The following is a 22,144-nucleotide window of genomic DNA, read 5'->3' as shown; positions in this document are numbered from 1 at the left end:
TTATTACTGTGGCTATATAATATTAATATTGAATTCTTGCATTCATGGTAGAAATTTCACTGCCTTGGTACATTATTCATTTGATATGCTGGCGGAGCCTGTTTATATAGTATGTTTGCATCTATGTTTATAAGCAAATTTTATCTATAGTTTTCCTTTTTGCTATTGTCAGGATTTTTATGGTGGCATTACTAACATCACAAAACTTAGTTTTGGAAGAGGAAATTTAAATGTAACAAATTAATATTGAAAGTGCTTTTATATAAAGACCTAGACTAAAAGATATATTCATAACTTTAATTAAATTTCCCTAATGTCCTTTGGTTAATTATTTACTGTAATTATGTAATTATATAAGCATTTATGGTTAAATTATTATTTGGTGGTTCAAAACTTGATTGGAGAATTGCTGTCGCATGCTAATATAAAATAAACACGACTTTCATACTGGACATGTTTAGGAAAGATTTTGTTACGAAACTAAATAGTATTAAAAAGAACTTAAGGAATGAGGTCTTACCTTTATAATGTAGGTAAATCCAAGGTACCTTCTTTTGATTTTTTAAAAATTTCATTTGCTATTCAGAGATGCACATTTGGTAAGCTTTGACAAGCAAATTGTTATTTAAGAGATAAGATGTGTTATAAAATGAATATTGCCCTCCTTGAAGCAGAAAATGTATTGTGGTACAGTATTTTCACTGATTTAAGGCTATCTAACTGGGTAAGAACACCTTCGATCATGACTTTTTGTTGTATTGGGTTTTATTTAGCAAAATGATATAAGTAACTCGTTAAAATTAAAGTGTGCATTTATATTTCAAAGTTCCGTAATAGCAGTAGATTGAAATTCCATATTTGGAAGGCAGTCAGAATACATTATAAAAATAAAAGGCATTTTACTTTTAAGTACTAATGGACACAAGCCTGTTCCCCAAGAAGGTAATCTCTAGCATGGGGAGAGAGATAAAGAGGCATCCAGCTAATTTAGTAGTGACAACCCTTGTTACACAGTATGTTCTAATGGGCAGAGGACTATCTTCTAACACAGTGTGGAAGTTTAATAAAGAATTCTTGAAATAATCAATTTCTTTGTGTAAGTCTTGATTCATTGGATTTCTCATATTTTTTCTTATAAGAAGTATATTTATATACCTGGGAATTGTCCTAATAATTTTTTAAAAGGTCATTGGCTTTAGATTCTTGCTTTTCTTCTTATATTTCATACATTAACCTGATGTAGTTTGATCTCTGTAAACCATCTTTTCCTTGAAACATCTCTGATCACCAGTGGCTTAGTGGTCAAATCCAAGGTACCCTCTTTTGCTCTTTACTTTACCTACTTCTGTGGTTTTTGACCCTTTTGATTGCCCTGTTCTTTGTTCTGTCATTCTTCAGCTTCTTTGACACCTCTCTTTCCTACTTCTGCTGTCCACCTTTATTTCTTCATGGTTTGGATCTTCTTTGCTTTATTCCTTAAATGTTGTTTTTCTACGATTCATTCAGTCTGCCTTTCTCCCTCTTTTCTCTCTAAGACATCTTTTCTCTTCTGTAGCTTTGACTAACATACTTGTGTATCAAACTCAGACTTCTGCTGAACTTAAAATCTCTGTTATCTTTTGGGCATCTGTTTGGATATTCCAAAGATACCTAAAATAGCTAAGGAAGTAATCTAGTTCAAAATCTCATTCAGACAGATTAGTTCTGAAGTATAAAAGAGCCTTTGTCATTAGTTTTGTCTAACAGACATTCTTATTTGATTAAAGTTCTTGTTTGGAATGACTAGTCGGCCTCATTCAAGCATGGAGAAATTAAGCAAAATAACAGGTATATTAAATAGAGGATAAGAGCTTGGGCTCTTTAGTTAATTTAAATAAAATATAGGGGCACCGGGGTGGTGCATTCAGTTAAATGTCCGACCCTTGGTTTCAGGTCAGGTTGTGATCTCAGGGTTTTGAGATTGAACCCCTAGTTGGGCTCCACCCTGAGGGTGCAGGCTGCTTGGGACTCTCCTTCTGCCAGCCCCAACCCCGAGTGCGCCCATTCTCTAAAATAAAAAATAAATCTCTTAAAAAATATACATTATTTGGTTTAGATAAGTTTGATTTTTGGTAGAAATTAATTAAGGCTATAGTCCTGTTAAATATAGACTTAATCCAGGGAATGGTAGAATAGGTTAATAATTCATTACTCTTTGAGTTTTAACACTTTATCAATGAAATCCTCCCCTACCTTCTGATTTATTTCCCCCCCTCGACTAGCAAGAATATTTTTTTGTCTAACACATTTAAAATTTTTACTTTTAACAGAAATTAGCAGAGTACGGAAAGACATGTACAATGACACATTAAATGGCAGTACAGAGAAAAGGAGTGCAGAATTGCCTGATGCTGTGGGACCTATTGTTCAGTTACAAGAGAAACTTTATGTGCCTGTAAAAGAATATCCAGATGTAAGTATATTTTGTTGTCTTATTCAATTTTTTTTTTCTGCTTCACATACTTTGGGAAGGGATATATCTGGTGACAAATACTTAAGCATTGTCAGCTGCTTAAAAAATGTCATCTGAGGGACTAGAGGTATTAATTTGATGTGGACAGGTAAAAAATTTTTTCGATATATTTTCGTTTAATGGCTGTTGTTGTTACTTTTGGAAATGCGCATGGTAAAGACTTGGTTTTAGATTTCACACTGAGGCCAGAATTATGGAAAGAGCTTTGGCCTGAATGTCGCTGCGAGCACCAAATACAATTCTCTTCTCATTTTTAATCTGACCTCAGAGAAGCCACAGCCTGGGCTATGTCATCCTTTCAGTAAAATGAGAAGTTGGACTATGTGACAGCTACGCTTCCTTTCAGCTCCAAAATTTTTATGATAACCATTGTTCATAATTTTTTCTTTTGTCTTTTCCGTTCCTGTTTCTTCCTCAAATATTCTCCATAAACATCTCGTTGCAAGTAGCCGCCTTGTCCTGTACCACTTAATTTATAATGAGCTCCAAACTCTTGTTTGTTACAAAGCGCTATGTCATATGGTTCTTTATATCTCTGTGACCTCATCTTAAGTGAGTTTCCCTCTCCTAAATACACTGTAGTCACATTGGCTGTTAGAACAAGTCAGGTCTATTCCCAGCCTAAGTATGTTTATGTTAGCTGTATACTAGCTGGCTTCTTTTTATGGTTAAGATTTTAGCCCAAATGTTACTCAGAGAAGCCTCCCCTCACTAGTTTATCTAAAGCAATTTAGTTACTCATTGTTTACCTAATTCTCTTTATTTTTCTGAGGAGCACTTGTTGTTTGGTGTGTTTTAATTTGTTTTTCTATTTATTTCCATCAGAGTATAAGGAACTTAACACAAGAACCTTTTTTGGTGGTTGTTCACCATGTACTTCCAATGTGCATAACTGTTTTTAGTGCCTTCTGAATACATAAAGGCAAACTGTTGGTATTTTGCTAGGTTTCAGAGAACTCTTCTGAGAGCAAAAACTATTCTGATTCTGCAAAAAGGAATTGGTATTGTGAGGTCAAAATGTGATGTATATCGTAAGATTCATTGATTATATGGACAGTCTGCTTGTCTAAAGATGGAAAATAAATGTCTTAAGTTGGGTTAATGGAAAAAAGCTTTGACATTTCACAAGTTGCATTTCTAATACAATTTTCTTTAAGGCTAATACATTTACTTTGTAAGTATTTTTGGTTGCACATATATAAACAATTCTGGATAATGTAGGCAAGGAGTTTGTTGGAAGGTAATTGGGTATCATAGGATTAAGGGAAGTGGCTGGAGAACAAAGCCTCTTGTAAGAGAGGGGCCATGATACAAGATACAGCTTTGAGAACCTCAGCACTAGGAATTCAGCCTTTTCTTTGAGACCCTTGCTTTTAACATAATTTGATTTCATTGTCTCCTACACTTTATCTTCAGACTTCAGATTCTTAGCAGAGAAAATGTGTTTTGGACCAGTCTGCTATGACTGAAGATGGAAGGTTAACTAATAAAACCTAGACATGATTACTCTGGTCCCGCCCTTGATGACTGGAATGATTCCTAGAGATGGGAAATTATGATTTGGCAGCTGTTCCAGTTGGTGTCTACTGCTGTTTGGTGTTTCATTATCTCCTAAAGGATATCAACCTTCTCATCTGTTTGTTTAAAAGATAAAGTTTCAGCACTAGTCATTAACACAGAATACCTAAGATCATAAGATGTTGTTAGAGAAAATAATCTTGGTCTGTTTGGTCTGCATTCTTCTGGAAAAAATCCTGTTCAGGGAAGGTGATATTTATATTGCATTATTTAAAAGGCATGTTTGATATAATCCTCTAAGTGAGAAGAGATACATTTCATAGCGTGGGTTCAGTAGTAGGTAACTTTGCAGTCTATTCCCGTCTTTCTTCCACCAGTTGAGATTCATTGCCATGGTCAGCTCCTGTTGCTGACAGCTGTTAGGTGGTGTAACATTGTGCAGGTCAGTGGATCTCAATATGTGGTCTCCAGACTATGGTATCCATGCCTTCTGGGAACTTATAAATGTTCAAGCCCTACCCCAGACTAGTTGAATCAGAAACCCGAGGGCTGAGGCCTCGCAATCTGCCTTCCAAGCCCTGTCATTGATGATGGTGCACGTTAAAGTTTGAGGAGCACCGCTCTTAGTTGTTTATCATCAGAATAAGTGGGGCTAACAGGTGGTTCTTCTGCCAAGGATTGTTCAGGAGGTGGGTATGGTGCTGAATTAAACAGTACCTCTGTTCTTGCGGAGCGAACAGTGCAGTGGCAGAGATGGAAAATAAACAAATGAATATTTACTTTAAGTGCAGTCAGTGCGATTGAAAAAAATAAGGCGGGCTAAGCATGTAAATGATGACTGTGTATTTATAGTAAAATTATCTCTTACAAGATGGAGGGAATACAGAGACATGACTGACGTGATGGGGAGAAAGGCATGAAAATTATCTGGGGGAAGAACATTCCAGGCAGAGTGAGCAGCATGTGTAATTCCTGAGACATGAGTGTGCTTGGAAAGTGTGGTAAGATACAAGATTAGAGAGTTAGCAGAGGGGCCATCTCATGTAGGGGCTGTGAGCCCCCGTAGGGATTGCAGATACTATTCTGAGTGAACTGGGAAGCTATTCAGATGTCTTGAGCTGAAGAGTGATAGTGGGCTGAGTTTGGTTTTAATAGATTCATTCTGGTTGCTGTGGGCAATGGGACACCAGCTTAGGGAGTAGAAGAGAAACTTGAACAAGAGGACAGAGAAATTCTTGGTTCTTGGGTGGCTCAGTGGGTTAAGCGACTGCCTTTAGCTCGGGTCATGATCCTGGAGTTCCAGGATCAAGTTCTGAATGGGTCTCTCTGCTCATTGAGGAGTTTGCTTCTCCTTCTGGCCCTACTCCTCCTCGTGCACTCACTCTCTCTCAAATAATAAATAAATAATAAAATCTTTATTTAAAAACAACAAAAGAAATTCTTGGATCCTGCATAGATTGTTAACTTAGAGCCGGTAGCATTTGCTGATACATGGGGTATAGAGTGTGAAGGAAAGTCAGGATTAACTTGCAGGTTTTGATCAGTTGGAGGAACAGAATCACCAGTTCCTAAGATAGAAAGACGGAGCCAGGAGCCCATCGGGCAGGTGGGGATTCAGCAGTTCTGATGTAGCCATGTTGAGTTTGAAGTCAGATGTCCAGGTGTGGGCATATCAAATAGGTACGTGGGTTTATGAGTTGTGGATAACTTTTGGCACCCAACAGTATCTATTTTAACAAAGCTTTTAAAATGAGAAATTTAGTTATAATTCAGAAGAGGATTGACATGGATTTAAATCATTGTGGTCTTATAGGTGATTTTTTCAATACCTAAATTTTAACTTTCTTACAGGAATTTAAGGTATATTTAATACAAGAGTTCTGTTACAAGAATTAAGTTAATTGTGGTGCCTAGGTGGCTTACGTGTCCGACTCTTGGTTTTGGCTCAGGTCATGATCTTAGGGTCCTGAGATTGAACCCTGCCTTGGGCTCTGTGCTGGGCATGGTGTCTGCTTAAGATTCTTTTTCTCCCTCTCCCTTTACCCACTCCCTCCCCCACAATCTCACGTGTGTGGGCATGCTCTCTCTCTCTCTGAAAAAGTAAAAAAGTTAGTATTTGTTACAAGAATTTGAGAATTATTTTTCTTTGAGGTTATTAATATATACCAAATGAGTAGTAACTGTTTTGTGCTGTGTATTAGGAACTTTATGTCACCTTTTGAAAAAAAGGAAATAGTTCTCAAGTAAAACAGGGGAATCAGATTTTGGCAGTATGGGAAAAGATTTATTTCAAAATTATGAATTAGATATTGGCCACAGTGGGAAAAAAGATGCATTCTTCCTTTTCCTGCTTTTCTTCACTTTCTGTATCTCAGAGATAATTTTATACGGTTCTCTTCCACCCACACCATTTGTATATAGGTTTGATTTTGTGAATTCATCCTGTTTGACTCAAATGGCTTTTACTATTTTACATTTATTTTAGAGAGTGAGTGCACATGCACGCGAACCTGGTGGGGAGTGTGGGCAGGAGGGGAAAAGGGAGAGAGAATCTCAAGCAGACTTGCACTGGGCTCAGAGTCCGATTGATGCCTAGCTTAGTCTCATGTCCATGAGATCTCCACCTGAGCGAAAACCAAGAGTCGGACACTCAACTGATTGTGCCACCCAGGGGTCCCTGCTTGTTATTAGAGCTTTGAAGGGGCATATGACATCATAGTTTAAAAAGTGTGGATGCACCTGGGTGTTGTGCAAAAACAATGAATACTGTTACGCTGAAAAAATAAATAAAATGGAAAAAAAAAAAAAGTGTGGATGCAAACCCAGACCCTTGACTGCCTCTGCCAACTTACTTTGTAACTTGGGGCAAATTACTTGTCATGTATGGTTCTCCATTTTCTCACCTATATAAGGAGGTTGTAAGTCTCTCACAGGCATACAAGGAGTTAGAAGAAGCGAGTTAATACACACGAAGCACTTGGAAAATGTCCTTATGCTGTGTAAGTGTTAACCAGAATGCGAGGTCCATGCGGGTGGGGATTTCGTCTCTTTTTGTGTTCTCACTGCCTAGAATGGTGTCTGGTGAATGGTAGATGTACAGTAAATATTTGTTGTATCTGTGTGAAAGCCTCACTCTTTCAAATACTGCTAAACTTTTATTTTAAACTTGTCCTTTGCGTCTGCCCATAGCAACTTACTTTATATAAGTGTTAATTTGGAGGTATAAGAGTAGCATATTGAAAATGAACTGAAAATTGACTAAAAATTTACATTCAGTATTTATATTTATTAACAAAGCAAACTTTTATTGCATCTCTACTGTGTACCAAACACATCCTGGAGGTGGGGATATTAATTCTGTTGAGAAAAACTCTTTGACATAGTTGGGTAATAGTGGGTTTTTGAGCCAGACAGATCTCAGTTTTGAATCTTGGCTTTACTCCCTTACGGCTGTATTTGTCAACAGTTGCCTTAATAATACGCCATAATAAACTACTCTAAAACTTACTGGCTTAATGTAGCAAGCATTGATTTTTGTGCTCTTCGGCCTTTATTGCATGGTGGCTGAGATTCTACTGATTAGGCTTAGTGAACTTGAGCTATGCCAGCTGCCAGTGGGTTTAGATCTTTGTGTTCTTGCTGGGCTCAGTCGGAAGAGGCAGCAGCTAGTAGGAGCGTGCTTTTCTCATGGCAGGGCCCTGGAGTACCAGAGCCAAACCAAACTGCTTAAGCATGTGTAAGGCCTCTGCTCCTGTCTGCTAACAATCCGTTAGCCCAGTGATTGTCCATGGTGGATGATTTTGCCCCTCCCAGAATTTGACAGTATCTGGAGATATACTGGGTCGGCAAAACTACAGGGGGTGGAGATACTGGTGGCATCTAGTTGGTAAATGCCAGGGATGTTGCTGAACATCTTCAAACGAACAGGGAAGCCCCTTCACAACAAATGATTATCTTACCCCAAATGTCAGTAGCACTGAAATTAAGAAACTGCATGACAGGCCATTCAGTCCATAGTGAGAAGGAGACTGGAATAAATACTTGCTGAAAAATAGTCTATACTGTCATATTGGCTTTGAGGTATCATGTTAACTTTTTAGAATCTGTTTCCTTCACTAAATTATAAGGTCCACCTCATAAAATTGTTTGGAAGAATAAAGATAACAAATGTGTGGCATCTGATACTGTACTCAGTATGGTTCTTGTGATCATGAACATGAAAAAAAATTTCCTGTCCTTGAAGGAGTCCACAGTCTTGAATGAAAGATAATATATATTACATTAAATCATTCAAGAATATGTAAGTTTAGGGGTGCCTGGGTGGCTCAGTGGGTTAAAGCCTCTGCCTTCAGCTCAGGTCATGATCTCAGGGTCCTGGGATTGAGCCTCGCATCGGGCTCTCTGCTTGGCAGGGAGCCTGCTTCCTCCTGTCTCTCTGCCTGCCTCCCTGCCTACTTGTGATCTTTGTCTGTTAAATAAATAAAAAATCTTAAAAAAAAAAAGAATATGTAAGTTTATCATACATTCATAAAGTGACAGACATGAAGAAGATTAAAGTTAAATGTAGGCCATCAAACTGGTAATTTGGCTGGTTAAGTTATTAAGGACTTGTCCGAATCCATGGAGATCTTACAAAGCGGTATGCGAATGACGTTAACTCTGATTGATATAACTAGAAGATGTTATGTTTCAGTGAGTCAGTAATATTTGTCTCATTAAATTTGCCTAGTTATTAAATTTTGAGTTGTGAGATACTGTTTTATAGGATTAGCCTTGGTGGTAGATAAGTCCCAAATATTGTGAAGGTCTAGCTGTTAGGGATATTAGTTGTGTAGTACACACATGAACAGATTAGATTGCTAAACTCTTTGCTTGGGATGTGATATGAAATTAGTGAAACTTCTCTAAATATTAAATATTTAGATAGCTAAAATCAGATAACTCTGATTATTTTACATTTTTAATGATTATAGCTTTGAAATGTATGTCTTGGGTATAGGCTGTTATGATGACCGTTGTCAGAGGTTTGTAAGATGGTTAAATGCATTTTCATTTTTTTTAAAAGATACTATTTATATTAGAGAGAGTGAGAGAGAACATGTGGGGACCGGGGAAGGGCAGAGGGAGAGGGAGTAGCAGACTCCCTGCTGAGCAGGGAGCCTGAGATAAATGCATTTTCAAATATTTTTTTCCAAGAAGGATCCCAGCCTGGCAACTGTAAATAATATAGGTTTATAATATTGCTCATCACTTCCTGTAGTCTGTGTTAATGGTGGAACAAGAGTTTTAAGTTGCCTTTCAATTCAGTTTTCCTAAATTTGGCTAGTCACAGCTTCTGATGTAGTTATAGTGTAAGATTGTTGATTTTTTCCTATTTCTCAAGATTGTCTCTTGCACATTGGCTGTTGAACTGGCATCAGTTTGGGCTGGGCTTTGAGGAGAACAGGCGTCAGTGCAGTTACCTTTCATTAGGCCATTGCTCCTTTGACTATTGTGGCTTCCTTATTTGTTGAAAGAATTAATCAGGAGTCTTCGAGAGTCTCCATATAAACTACTTTCGCCTTTGTTCTCTTGAGAAACAAATGGACATTAAATCCAAATTTAATAATCTGCAAAGTCTCCTTTTTCATTACCTAGGTTAAGGCTTAATTTTTGCCTATATATGATCTTAATTATGAGTGAAATATAAAACAGAAGATCTGCATATCTCTATCTCTCTTATAGTTTACATGTTAAACTATTAATGATCGATTGTTGATTTTTAGGAATATTGAGTAGAGCTGTGAAATATTTCAGATTATATATTAATCTGTTGGAGTTTTTAATTTAGCAGTGCTGTTTGAAAATCAGATATCTTTATGTTCTAGGTAGAGAAACTTAACAGTTGACTTTGAACTTTAAACAGACAATTTAGTGAGGGTTAGTTTCATGACTTCTGTCTTTCTAGTTTTTATTTGGAAGTTTCCTTTTTATTTTACTCTATAAGGGCATATTAAGGCCTGCTGTGTATCAGATATTTAATTAGGGTTTTTATGGCCTGAGGTATATTAAAATTTCTTTGGTTGCTCATAGAAGTTATTTGAAAAAGGATTTCAAGACATTCTGAAAACAATAAATTTTGTTTACCTCAGGTTTTCTCAAAGTTTAACAATTTTAAAAATAATGTCTTCTCAGAGTCTTAAATTTTTAAGCTTTATTTAAGTAATACATTTTAATATTTAAGAAGAACTAGTATTCAGAATAGCTTTGAAAACGAGTTTGCTTTTAGGGGATTATTACTTGTAAGCAAGTGTTTTCCAGGCCCACCTGAGATAAAACGTTTTGTCTTTGATGTATCCAAAAAGATTTTTAAGGATCTGGTACGGTTAAATTATTGTTTTAAGAGACATCTCAGTCAGTTCAGTACCTTATCACTGATATCTAACCTCCATATCTCTAAGATTGTCCCTGAAATAACCAAAGGAATGTAATAAAAATGGGAGAGAAACCAGATTCTCAGGGCTATTCATATTCCAGAAACATTGAAGTGTTTCTCTTAGCTATTAAAGGAAAGTTTGAGTTGTGGATAGACTGTTGGCCCATCGTGAGATAGCATGGCCCCCTGGAATTGAGTGAAGCAGTCAGTAATACAATCTTCCTAATTCTAACCCTCTCCCCTCCAAAATCGGCAAATAAAATGGGCTTTGGGGTAGTTGAAGATTCTATCACTCGAGCTTGACCATCCGTCTTAGTGCTTGCATCTAGTAGAAGACCTAAATTTATTTTATGAGTGAATGAACTCAGCATTTTTACTTAACTTTTGGTTTGAATTTCAGCGGAAAACTAGTTTTCAGCGGAACCTGCCTTAGCTTTACTCTAAGAACATTGCAATCAGACATTTCAGCAAGTAGCCTGAGAGCTAAATTCAGTTAATTATTTCATTGGGAAAGCATTGTATGTCTTAATAAATTCAGCCCTTTAAAACAAGTAGTTTGTAAGTAAATTAGGCACTTCCTGAAATCTCGTTTTGACCTACCATAGAAAACTGTTTTCCCCAGGTCCAAAAACAGTATCATCAGGTAAGCAGCCTACCTAGCATGACCTTGGCTATCTCCATGTTTCATATTGGTGTGATAATTTTTTTTTTTTTTTTTTTTTTTACTATGTTGTAAGGAATTGATTAAGCTTTAAAGAAGTGTATCTGTATTGTAATCTTTGGGGAACAATGATTGCTTTGATTAGTCTCTTGCCTTTTTATTTATAAATTGTATGAAAGCCAAATAAATTTGCAATTTTAACAGATTAAAGCAAAAGAGAAAGTGAAAATTTGAAAAGTAATTAAAAGCATGAAGACTGAAGAGATCTGAGTACAAACCAGTGAAATTTTGGCATCATTTTTTTTATTTCAGACTTGTGTGTGACAGGCACCCAGGCACAAGAATATGAAAAGATGCAATTCTTGTCCTCATAGTATCTGTTATGGCCGTAATCCCGTTACACAGTAACAAGGACCTGAACTAAGGCAGTGAGGTTGAAATGAAGAATAGGCGACAGATTAAATAATGAAAACTAAGATTTTTTAGTCAGTTTTATGTGGAGGCTAAGAATGAGAGAGGGCTTTGGTAGTAGTGCTATTTATTTAAAGTAGAGAATACAGGGCAAGATTTTATAATTTACTATTATAGAGAAACCAAGAGTAACATCAAAAACATACTCTATTAATAAAAGAAATAATTAACACTCTAAGCTTCATTGTTCTTAACAATGTGGGAACATTGAACCAGGGTGGTATAAAAGATGGTTATCAGATGTGACTAAAATTTGTGTCAAAAAAGCAGGTCACTTTAAGAGCTGAGTTAATAATTTCAAAATAGTGTATGAGGTTGATAATACTTACGCAGCAAAATTTCAATCCATTTCAAAGAGCCTTAGATAGCATTTGTAATTCATGGTCAGAACTATATATTTAATATCCTAGACTCATCTTCTGGGTTTGAAGTCACACTTGTAAGCTCAGTTTTGACTCAGATAATCATATTCTTCTCTTTCTCTCTCTTTTGAAATGACCATATTTTTTATTGAAATACGTGGATGAAGTAATAAAAACATAAAGGTTTTCATTCCTATAAAGGGTTCAGTTATGCTAAGAAGGATGTATATTATGATTGTTAAGGCAGTGATCCCCATTGGTAAAAGATGAAAACATCAAGGTGTGGTGATGTAACAGTGGTACAGTAATCCTCAGTTTTGAGATTTAAGTGTTGAAGAAATTATTTAAAAAAACACAGTTGGGCTCTGAAAGTAAACCTGGATCTGAAGAGAGTTTTTACAAACTTTTTCCCGGACATTTTGAATGAGAAAACCAAACGTGCGTTTCTGGTGTGATTAGGATGTATAGTTTTTAGGTCTTTAGAAAAGGGGCCTTGTACTGTACTAGTTAAGTGTCCAAACTCTGTATGCAATCTGGGTGTCCTAGGGTTGGGGCTAGCTACTCTTGTCACCTCTCACGTATTAAACATTCATGATAACGTAACTGTCTTTCAGCAGCGTTGTGAGGATGAAGTGACTTCATGGACATGAAGTGCTGAGCACAGAAGCTAGTTCATACTGGAACACTCATAATAAAACATACTTCAGTGTAGTCAGCACCTAGGAGATGTTGAATGACCTAGTCATTGCGCTCACGACACTTCCATATTGAAATGGAAAGTGCAGATAGCATTTTGTTTCTGTGACATCATTGGTTTTGTCATTTGGACTTTATCCTGAGATCAGTCCATCAGGCTTATTTGAGAAATTTCTGAAAGTTGGAGAGTTCCTGTGCTGCATATGACTTAGTGATTTAATTTTTTATCATGAGAATGAAAAAATCACTACATGATTTCTGTGAACGCTTTTAAATTGTATTAGCCAATAATTGATAAATATTAGCTTTGTCTGTGTGCTATATATTGTGTGAGGCACTGTGGATGAAAATAATAATAAAGAGGACCAGGTACTGGTTTCTGGCTCATGGGATGATCTGCAAGAGACATGTATGTACATCCTTGCATATCATGTGGGAGGGGCTGCGAGAGGGGTGCTTATATAGTACTCTAAAACCCTCACTTCGGAGAGGAAGACAACTGTCTCTAGGAATCAGAGAATTCAGAAAATCACAGGAAGAGGAACACTTGAACTCAATTTTGTATGTTGAGGAGGATTTGACATGTTTTGAGGGAGGGAAGGAGAAAGAAAGGTGTTTCAGGAAAGAAAAAAGTATCTGCCTAAAAAAAATGTACTCCCCATTTTTTTTTTTTTAATAGGACAGTGAATTATGTGGCTAAATATGCAGGTAACAGCAAAAACAAAAGGTTTAAAAAGTAGTTAGAGACTTTTTAAAGAGCCTTGTGTACAAGAGTTTGGACTCTACACTGTCAAAAAGTACGTCCTAAAACTCTTGTATCATTTACTTGTGTCATGAAACTCTTGTTGGCTTTCATAGTTTTATTTTAATTGCTTAAATAATGTCTGTTTTCCAATGCAGTTTTTATTATTTAGCTTCTAGAAAAATAATCATCTGTTTTACTAATCTGAGTTTGTTTTCAGAGTGGTTTCAGCTTCTTTCCCAATTTTATCTGTGCTCAAATGATGAAGATTTCCTAAAATTTAGGTTATACATGTTTTATATGCCACAGATTTCATATTGTAGTTATCACTAGTTCCTGTTTCCCCCACCCTTACATCTGCGTGTACAAATGCCTTTTCTTGCGTAGCATTTTGCCTTTAGTAGAAGATGATTATAAAGGCCTAATATATGAAGATTTACAAAATGGTTCCTGTAATAATTACTGTGTAGCGTAAGAAGACTTACTGGCTGCTTGTCTAGAATTAATATGGAGATGGAAAAGGGATAAGACATTTATCTCCCCCAAAAGCACAAGACTTTTTTTTTTTTTTTGAGATTTCATTTATTTATTTGACAGAAGAGAGAGAGAGAGATCACAAGTAGGCAGAGAGCAGGTGGGGGGGGGAGCAGGCTCCCTGCTGAGCAGAGAGCCCAATGTGGGGCTCCATCCCAGGGCCCTGAGATCATGACCTGAGCCGAAGACTTAACCCCTTGAGCCACCCAGGCATCCCCGCACAAGATATTTTGATATATTCAATCTATTTTTTGCTTTTGGAGTGTGTTTGTATGTGTTTTACACAATGCTTTCATTGATTTTTGCTCAGCTTTTGTATCTCTGGCTAAAATCTATGTTTGAATTGATAAATGAGTATAGTTCTGACATGAATGTTGGTTGGTTTCTGCATTTGTGTTAATAAGTAGATGAACAAGACATGTTGAAACTTCATTTGTTCCTAAATGACAAGAGCAGCTTTGCTGCATTGGATAATGGTTTTTGAATACTGAAATAACATTATGCTACTCATGGTGAATGACTATAGACACAGCAGACTTTCAAATTCAGTCTGTATTAATATTTTCTCTTTAAGTGCAGTAAGTCTAGAGCCAATCAGTAAAACAAACAAAATATCATTTTGGTATTTTATTTTATTTACATATTTTTAAGGGTGGGGAGAGACTGTGCATTGTGCGGGAGGAGTAGAAGAAGAGAATCCCAAGCACCCTCCGTGCCCTGCACCAGAGCCCAACTTGGGACTCAGTCTCACCACCCTGAGATCATGCCTGAGCCAAAATTAAGAGTCAGATGTATAACTGACTAAGCCACCCAGGTGTCCCCATTCTGGTATTTTAAAATAAAACCAGTTGTACTGCCAAAGTACCATGACTCTTCTTTTGTCTTAACATATTTGCATAAGATGAGCTCACTAATGTTGACTGCGTTAGAGTTGGTGTATTTTTTGTTATTTCCTAAGAGAGTTCAACAGACACACATTTGTGTGTGGGTTTCATGCCTGCTATGTCATATATGAAATACAATATAAGCTTGTAAGGTGTCTTACACCGTAGAAGCACCAGAAACAGTATTTAAAAAGATTATCAACCTGTTATGCAAAATACAAGGCAAAGAAGTACATGTTCTTTTTAAATTTATTTTTATAAAATTTTAAGCAGAAGTTGCTCTTTAACACCTCTTAGTGTTTCACTGAAATACTTTTGGAAAGCCATGTTTTATTAGTTACGTGTTTGACAGAAGATTTTATCTTTAATTGTAGATTTCTTAAAAGTTTAATGGAAAGATTTGCCATATTACTTTCTGTTTTGTCATTGTGAAAAATCTGTCATTTCCATTTAAAATGAAGTGAGCAGCAACTAATTGCATTAGACATGATTGTTGTTAACCTCTTCTTCAGAAAATAAAATGCCTTTGGGCAGAAATAGAATTGGTGAGCCCCAGAGAAGGTCTGTACTTAAACAGTGTCTCTTTCTTTCTTTCTTTATTTCTTTACCTTTTTTGGCCTTCAAAGTTGCAGTTAACTTGGGCTGTTTGAAATGATTTTCTTTGACTGTATTGTGACATTGTTTTAATTGAATGAAGCTGCAGAACTAGCATGAATGAATTTTAATGCAAGGCAAATGATATTAACTTGGAAATTGGCTGCAGTAGACAAAGCAGCTGCTATGATAAATTTTTTTTTTTTTTTTTTTAATCCTTACAGCATTTTGAGAAGGATGACCTTGACAGTTTGAATTGTGTTAGAATCCCAGTGGTATGCACTTTAACACACTTGAGCTGTTTGTTGGATTTTGGGCAGTAGAGATTGTTTCATTTTTTAGGTTAGGAAAATTTTGTTTTGCAGTTTTAATATATTGGTTTTGACTGGTTTTAAAACATTTCCTATTTAGATAATAATTGTGAAGATTACTTAGTTGTTGTAGAAGACTGTGTAATCATGACACTGGTTCTGGCGGAAAAGGTTTGATAAGTGAAAGACTAGGATGTGTCAGGAAGGTCTTCTAAGTGTGTCATAAAGCTTATGCCAAGCAGTTTGACAAAGACACAAATCAGAAATAATTATGTATTACTTACTTGAAGCACTAAGTTATCCCTGTTTATTAATGCATTTTTCTAGACATTCTTTTCCATTTGTATAGCCAGTCCATGAGTTGCCTGGGAAAAGGATCTGTGTAGAGCACAACTGTTACTGAGGGAGAGAAGAGCCCACAAGGCCACTTATTTTAAGAAACAGTCAAGGTGACACACAGAGTAGCAGCAGTTTCATGAGAGCAGGGAGAGTTTCTCCTCTTCCTCCACTTCTTCCTTTTTTCTTCTTTTTAAAAATCCCTAGCATCTCTTTTACTCTACCACGTAGCAGACCTTGAATAAATGTTTTAGTGAGTTACATTTAAAAATGTTGTACTAAAAAAAAAATAACCAAACTGAACAAAAAGAGGGAAGGTGAGATGTGCAGATTCTTGTCTCTGTTCATGCCGTTTTGAGGGAATGAGGGGCATGAAGTTTTAAGGAATTTGTATAAAAAGGTAGAGTTAGGTGGCGTGCCTGGGTGGCTCAGTCAGTTAAGTGTCTGCCTTCAGCTCAGGTCATGGGATCTAGCCCCTCTGCAGGCTCGCTGCGTAGCAAGGAGTCATCTTTTCTCTCTGCCCCTCCCCTGCTCATTCTCTCTCTCTGTCTCTCTTTATCGCTCTCAAATAAGTAAGAAAAAGGTAGAGTTAGGAAGCAGCAGGTAAGTAGGAATAGTCAGCATAGGGCCAGGCTTGCAGATAGACTTTCTGTGGTATGTGCCTTATTTCTCTTCCTCAAACTCTGATTCTGATATATTTTTACCCCATACTGCCTGAAATTATGTTAGTTCTGGATCTCTTTAGATTAAAAGGCAAGCAACATCTTTAAAAATGCTGTGGACTTCTCTGTTCTAAGGGCTAACAGGGTAATTCAGACCAGCTAGTAGATTTGGAGCTAGAAATTCAGAGCAATTCCAGTAAAATAGGACACAAGACAAAGAAACATTTGCTTGAACTTACCAGAGCCCCAGGAAGATCGAGGGCAGATAATCAAGGATATAAGTCGGGCTTTTAGAAACCTTTCACTGGGTATGTTTTCTAAATCTGGAGAGGACAGCAGAGAGGCTGAACTTTGGGGGACAGAAGTTGAAATTCGTAACCTATCTATATGGACTCTTCCCCATCTCCAGTCTTTGCTTGGGGGAGGGGTGTTGATGGGTATGAATTACAGGAGTAAAAGTGAACCAGAATTTCAGAGGTTCTCACAGATAGTGTGTGTCAGCATCTAATTGTTTTAAAAGGTGATCTTGGATTGTTAGTAATAGAACGCCCCTGGGAAAAGCTGATGCATGTCCTTTATGGAAGAAGGTAAGGTCGTTTTGGGCCTTATATTATTTTTGTAAGCTGTGGTAAGTACAGTGTCTGGCACCCAATAGAAAATAACCCAAATCATAAGAAGATAGGATGACATTAACAAAAATCTGAAGAAATAACAAAATAATAAAAATAAATCCACAGAGACTCTAGGTATTAGAATTATCAGACTTAGATTTTATAAGAGCTATGTTTAGTATGTAGAAGGAGACAAAAGATAAGTTAGAGAAATATGGCAGGGAAATGGGAACTGTAAAAGAAAAATTGAACTGGAAAAATTCCTTAACTGGAATTAACAGGTTTACCAGAAGATTATAGAAGCATTAGAAGAGAGAATTCGTGAACTTGGAAGGTAGCTCGGAAGAAAATACTCAGCGTGGAGAGGCAGAGGGATAGAAAAACTGTGAAAAATGAAAGTGAGAAAAGTCTAATGTATGTAGTCGGAGTTTTAGAAGAAGAGAGAATGGCACAGAAGCAGTGTTTGAAAGGAGTGCGTCTGAGAACTTGAATAACAAAAGCAGTGAAGTCAGAGGTTTGTGAAACTGAATTGTAAAACAAAAGTCATTCCTAGGCACATCATAGTAAAACTTTTGAAAACTAACGTTGAAGAAATCGTAAAAGCAATGAATGAGGGAAAAGATTACCTTTAGAGGAGCCATAGTTAGGACTCAGTAGCTCATTTTTCAGAAGTATGACGGAAGAAAACAGGAGACAAAGTAAAGAGTCTTTACGGTGTTGAAAGAAAATAACTGTTCAAGTAGAATTCAGTACCCATCAAAAATAAGTTCAGATGAGGAAAAAAAATGAGAGACTGCATTACCAGAAGATGTTCACTAAAGGCAGTACTTAAAGGTGTTTTTTAGGAAGGAGAAACATGATCTTCTTTGGAAAACTGAAGATACAGAAAGTAATAAAGAGCAATGGAAATGGTAAATGTGTGGGTTAATAGAAATGCACATTATTTGTACAGGATGATAATCTGTTGAGTTAAAAATACATACAAAATTTGGAAAAACAATGGCATATAAACTGAAGTAGAGTAAATGGTGTTAAATAGTCTGAGGTCCTTGCATTGTGCGGAAAAGGGTAAAAGTACAAAGTAACATTAGTGTTGGACAATTTAGTGATGCATGTCTAGCATAAACTTGTAACTTTCAGGTTGATAGGAAGAATAAAGGAAAAAGCATGCTCTTTTCTGTCTGTGTCCCTGATCCCCCCTCCCCACAAAGAAAAAAAAACCAAACAAAAAAGAACATAGAGGAGGATTGGCCTGTAGAAAGCACTTTAGTAAGACAGTAGATATAAATCACAATGTAAATGGGCTCAGTGTTCCAGTTAAAATTCAAGGATTACAAGATTGGTGAAGAAACAGACTCATCTAGATGCTGTTTAAAGAAGTCCTATTTAAAATACAAGGATAACAAAAGATTGAAAGTAATAGGTTCAAGAAAGGTACATTTTGAAAAACAAAAAATTTTTACCTATTTGAATATCTATAGGCTAAATGGCAGAAGGTATTTCTGGAGATAGAGGGCCATTTTATAATAGTATTGGTAAAAGGCTACAATAATGTAAAATTTGTGTATATCAAATAGCAGTGTATAATAAAGGTGAAATAGAACTACAAGGAGAAATAGATGTAATCATGGAAGAAGTTGCATTTTTTTTTGAGCACCTATGGAATATTTAGAAAAATTGGCCATATGCTATAGTGAAACTGAACAAACAATGCATGATTAATATTCTGCACAGTATGTGTTCTGATTATAATGTAGAAGTGAGAAATCAATGACAGATGATTAGGAAATCTCTTGTTTGAAATGAGAAAAACATTTAAATATTAGATAACAATTATTTGATTTGAATGATAAGGGAAATACTACATATCAAAACTTTGGCTTGCAGGTAAAGCCAGTTTAGAGGAATACTTAACGTTATAAAAGTATATAAGGAAAGAATAAGGTGCAGTAAGCTAAGCATCCATTTCAGAAAGCTGAAAAAACGATACATTAAACCCAATAGAAATAGAAGGAAGGAAATAATAAAGCTAAGAGTAGAAATCATTAAAGACAAGAAACCACGAGAGGAAGAGAATCATTGTATCTGGTGGGTCTCGTGGCATTATAATAAGCTACCCCAGTAACTTACGTCAAAACAAGCATCGTTTATTTAGCTATACTGCTTCTCTTCTGCAGGCTGGATTTAGGTTGCGTTCAGCAAAGTAGTTCTTCTGGTCTGCATCTGTAGTCACTTACATAGGTTGATTGGGCAGCTCTGTTTCTGTGAGTTGTGGGCTATGGGCTGGGACACTGATGATGATTGGGTCACTTCATTCTCTAGTAGGTTAGTCTGAGCTGCTTTAAATGGGAATAATAGGGTTCTAAGAGAGTAAATGCTCCTGACATTGAGATTTAGGCTTTTCACACGAATGTCATTTCTTCCTCCTATGTTTTACTGGAAAAGCAAGTCACAGTGCTAGTCCAGACCTGAGGGTTGAGATGAACTACAAATTTACACTGCAGTGGCATAGATATCTTTAGGGGTGAAGAATAACTGCCATTTTTTAAGTCATTCTCTACCCCTGTTAGCAAAAACAAAAGTAAATTTTTGAAGACGAAGACTGATAAAGAACAAGGAAGACAGATAACCAGTCAGGAATGAAAGAGGGGACATCACTACAGATTCTGTAGATACTGAGAAGAAAATTAGATCTAAGCTTACATCAACAAATTTGAAAGTTTAAACTAATATGGACGTATTTCTAGGTAAATACAGGTTACCAAAATTGACATATGAAAGGCTGGAAAAACTGAATTAGAGAAGTGAATCCATAATTAAAAACCTTGCACAGAGGAAAAACCTAGGCCCAGGTTGTTTCACCACTGATTTCTATTCAACATTTGAGGAAGAAATAATGTGTCTTCTACAAAGCCCATCCGGAGAGTAGAAAATGAGGGAATGTACCTCAGCACATTTTGAGGCCAGAATAACTTTGATGCCAAAACCGAAGAAGCGTATTATGAAAAGGGGGTATTAAAAGCCAATTCCATTTATGAATGTAAATTTTAAAAAATCATCAAGGTGCTAGCAAACTGAATTAATTACTTATGAAAAGGATGATGCATCAAGATTAACTTGAGTTTATTTTAGAAATGTAAGGTTGTTTAACATTCGATAATTGTAATCCACTGCACTAACAGAATTAAAGAGAAATATTATGGTTGTCTCAACAGATGGTAAAAAAATGTGATAAATTTAAACGTCCACTCATGGTTCGAAAAGAAAAAAAAAACCTTTAGCAAACTGAGAAATAGAAGGAAGTTTACTTAATCTGGTAAAGTTATACCTACAAAAAGTCTACAGATTACTTTGAGCTTTATGGTCAACTGTTGAAAACTTTAATTTTGAAATCTGAACAAGTGAAGGATGATAGTCTCTCTGACTTTGAACTTGAGATGTATTGGCTAGTGCCATATGGTTGGGAAGGAGAAAGGATATATGACAGTAATTATTTGCAGGCGATAGGTTTACTTACCTAAAGAATAAAAAAGTACCTACAGAAAAATTATGATAATAATGAAGAAACAGACTGCAGATTTTAAGGTATAATACAGAACATTCAGTTACATGTTCATATACAAGAAACAAAAATGAGTTAAAAAATATATAATAGCAAAAATGAACCCCCATATCTAGGAATAAGTCTAACAAAAACGAGTAAAGTCACAATAAAGAAGCCTTATGTATATTCTTGATAGAAATTAAAGACCTGACCAACTAAAGAAATTATACTGTGCTCATGATTTTGAAGCCTCTGTTGTAATATCTCAAATTAAAATTACCACCAGTGTTATTTCAGAAATTGGCCAACTGGTTTTAAAATCTGTACAGAAACAAAGAGAATGAGTAGCTGAGACATTCTTTTTTTTTTTTTTTTCAGCATAACAGTATTCATTGTTTTTGCACCTGTAGCTGAGACATTCTTGAGTCAGATCAAGGTAGAATAAGTTGGAATACTGCATATCAAGATTTATTATAAAGTTATAATTAACACAGTGTGATATTAAAGCAAGAATAAGCAAATAGATTGATGTAATAAAATCGAGAACTCAGAAATAGACCCAAGTATATATAGGTGTTATTTATGACAATGATGGCACCACAGAGTAATTGGAAAAGAATAGTCTTTTTTATTTTATTTTATTTTATTTATTTATTTGACAGATAGAGATCACAAGTAGGCAGAGAGAGAGAGAGAGAGGAGGGAGCAGGCTCCCTGCTAAGCAGAGAGCCCTTCATGGGGCTCGATCCCAGGACCTTGGGATCATGACCTAAGCTGAAGGCAGAGGCTTTAACCCACTGAGCCACCCAGGTACTCTGGAAAAGAATAGTCTTTTCAGTAAAATATGCTAGGACAATTGGGTGTCCATGTGAGAGAAAGAGAAAAAGCTGTACCATCACAGACATTAATTCGTGGTATACTGTGGACATAAATGTGAAAGAATAGTAATGCTTCTAAAAGTTAATACAGAAGGATCTTGGGGTGAGGAATGATCTCACTAACCGTGAAGAGAAGACTGATAACTTGAGATACATTAAAATTAGTTCAGTCCAATTAAATTCAGTTTACAACATCATTAAATAACTAGGAGGCAATGCGTACCCGGGTGGCTCAGTCAGTAAAGCATCTGCCATCAGCTTGGGTCAGAGTCTCTGGGTCCTGGGATTGGGCCTCCATCTAGCTCTCTGCTCAGCAGGGAGTCTACTTCTCTCTCTCCCTCCCTCGATGCATATACTCTCTTTCTCTCAAATAAATAAATACATAATCTTAAAGCAACGACAACCAGAAAACC

General features: G+C 36.2%; 1 protein-coding gene across 7 annotated transcripts in view; it reads left to right on the top strand.

Moving 5' to 3' along the window:
• QKI (QKI, KH domain containing RNA binding) overlaps positions 1-22,144 on the top strand; it is a 163,649-nt gene that overhangs the window by 35,052 nt on the left and 106,453 nt on the right. For all 7 annotated transcript variants that reach the window (XR_006818239.1, XM_046004176.1, XM_046004174.1 and 4 more), the window contains exon 2: positions 2,310-2,452. Coding sequence is in view for 6 of the 7 variants with exons in the window: in XM_046004176.1 (XP_045860132.1) it covers positions 2,310-2,452 (143 nt within the window). In the remaining variant the exon portion in view is untranslated. The remainder of the gene's footprint in view (positions 1-2,309; positions 2,453-22,144) is intronic.

The sequence above is a fragment of the Meles meles genome, chromosome 5, assembly GCF_922984935.1.
Source record: "Meles meles chromosome 5, mMelMel3.1 paternal haplotype, whole genome shotgun sequence".
NCBI lineage: Eukaryota > Metazoa > Chordata > Mammalia > Carnivora > Mustelidae > Meles > Meles meles.
This window is presented reverse-complemented; position numbering and strand designations above follow the sequence as displayed.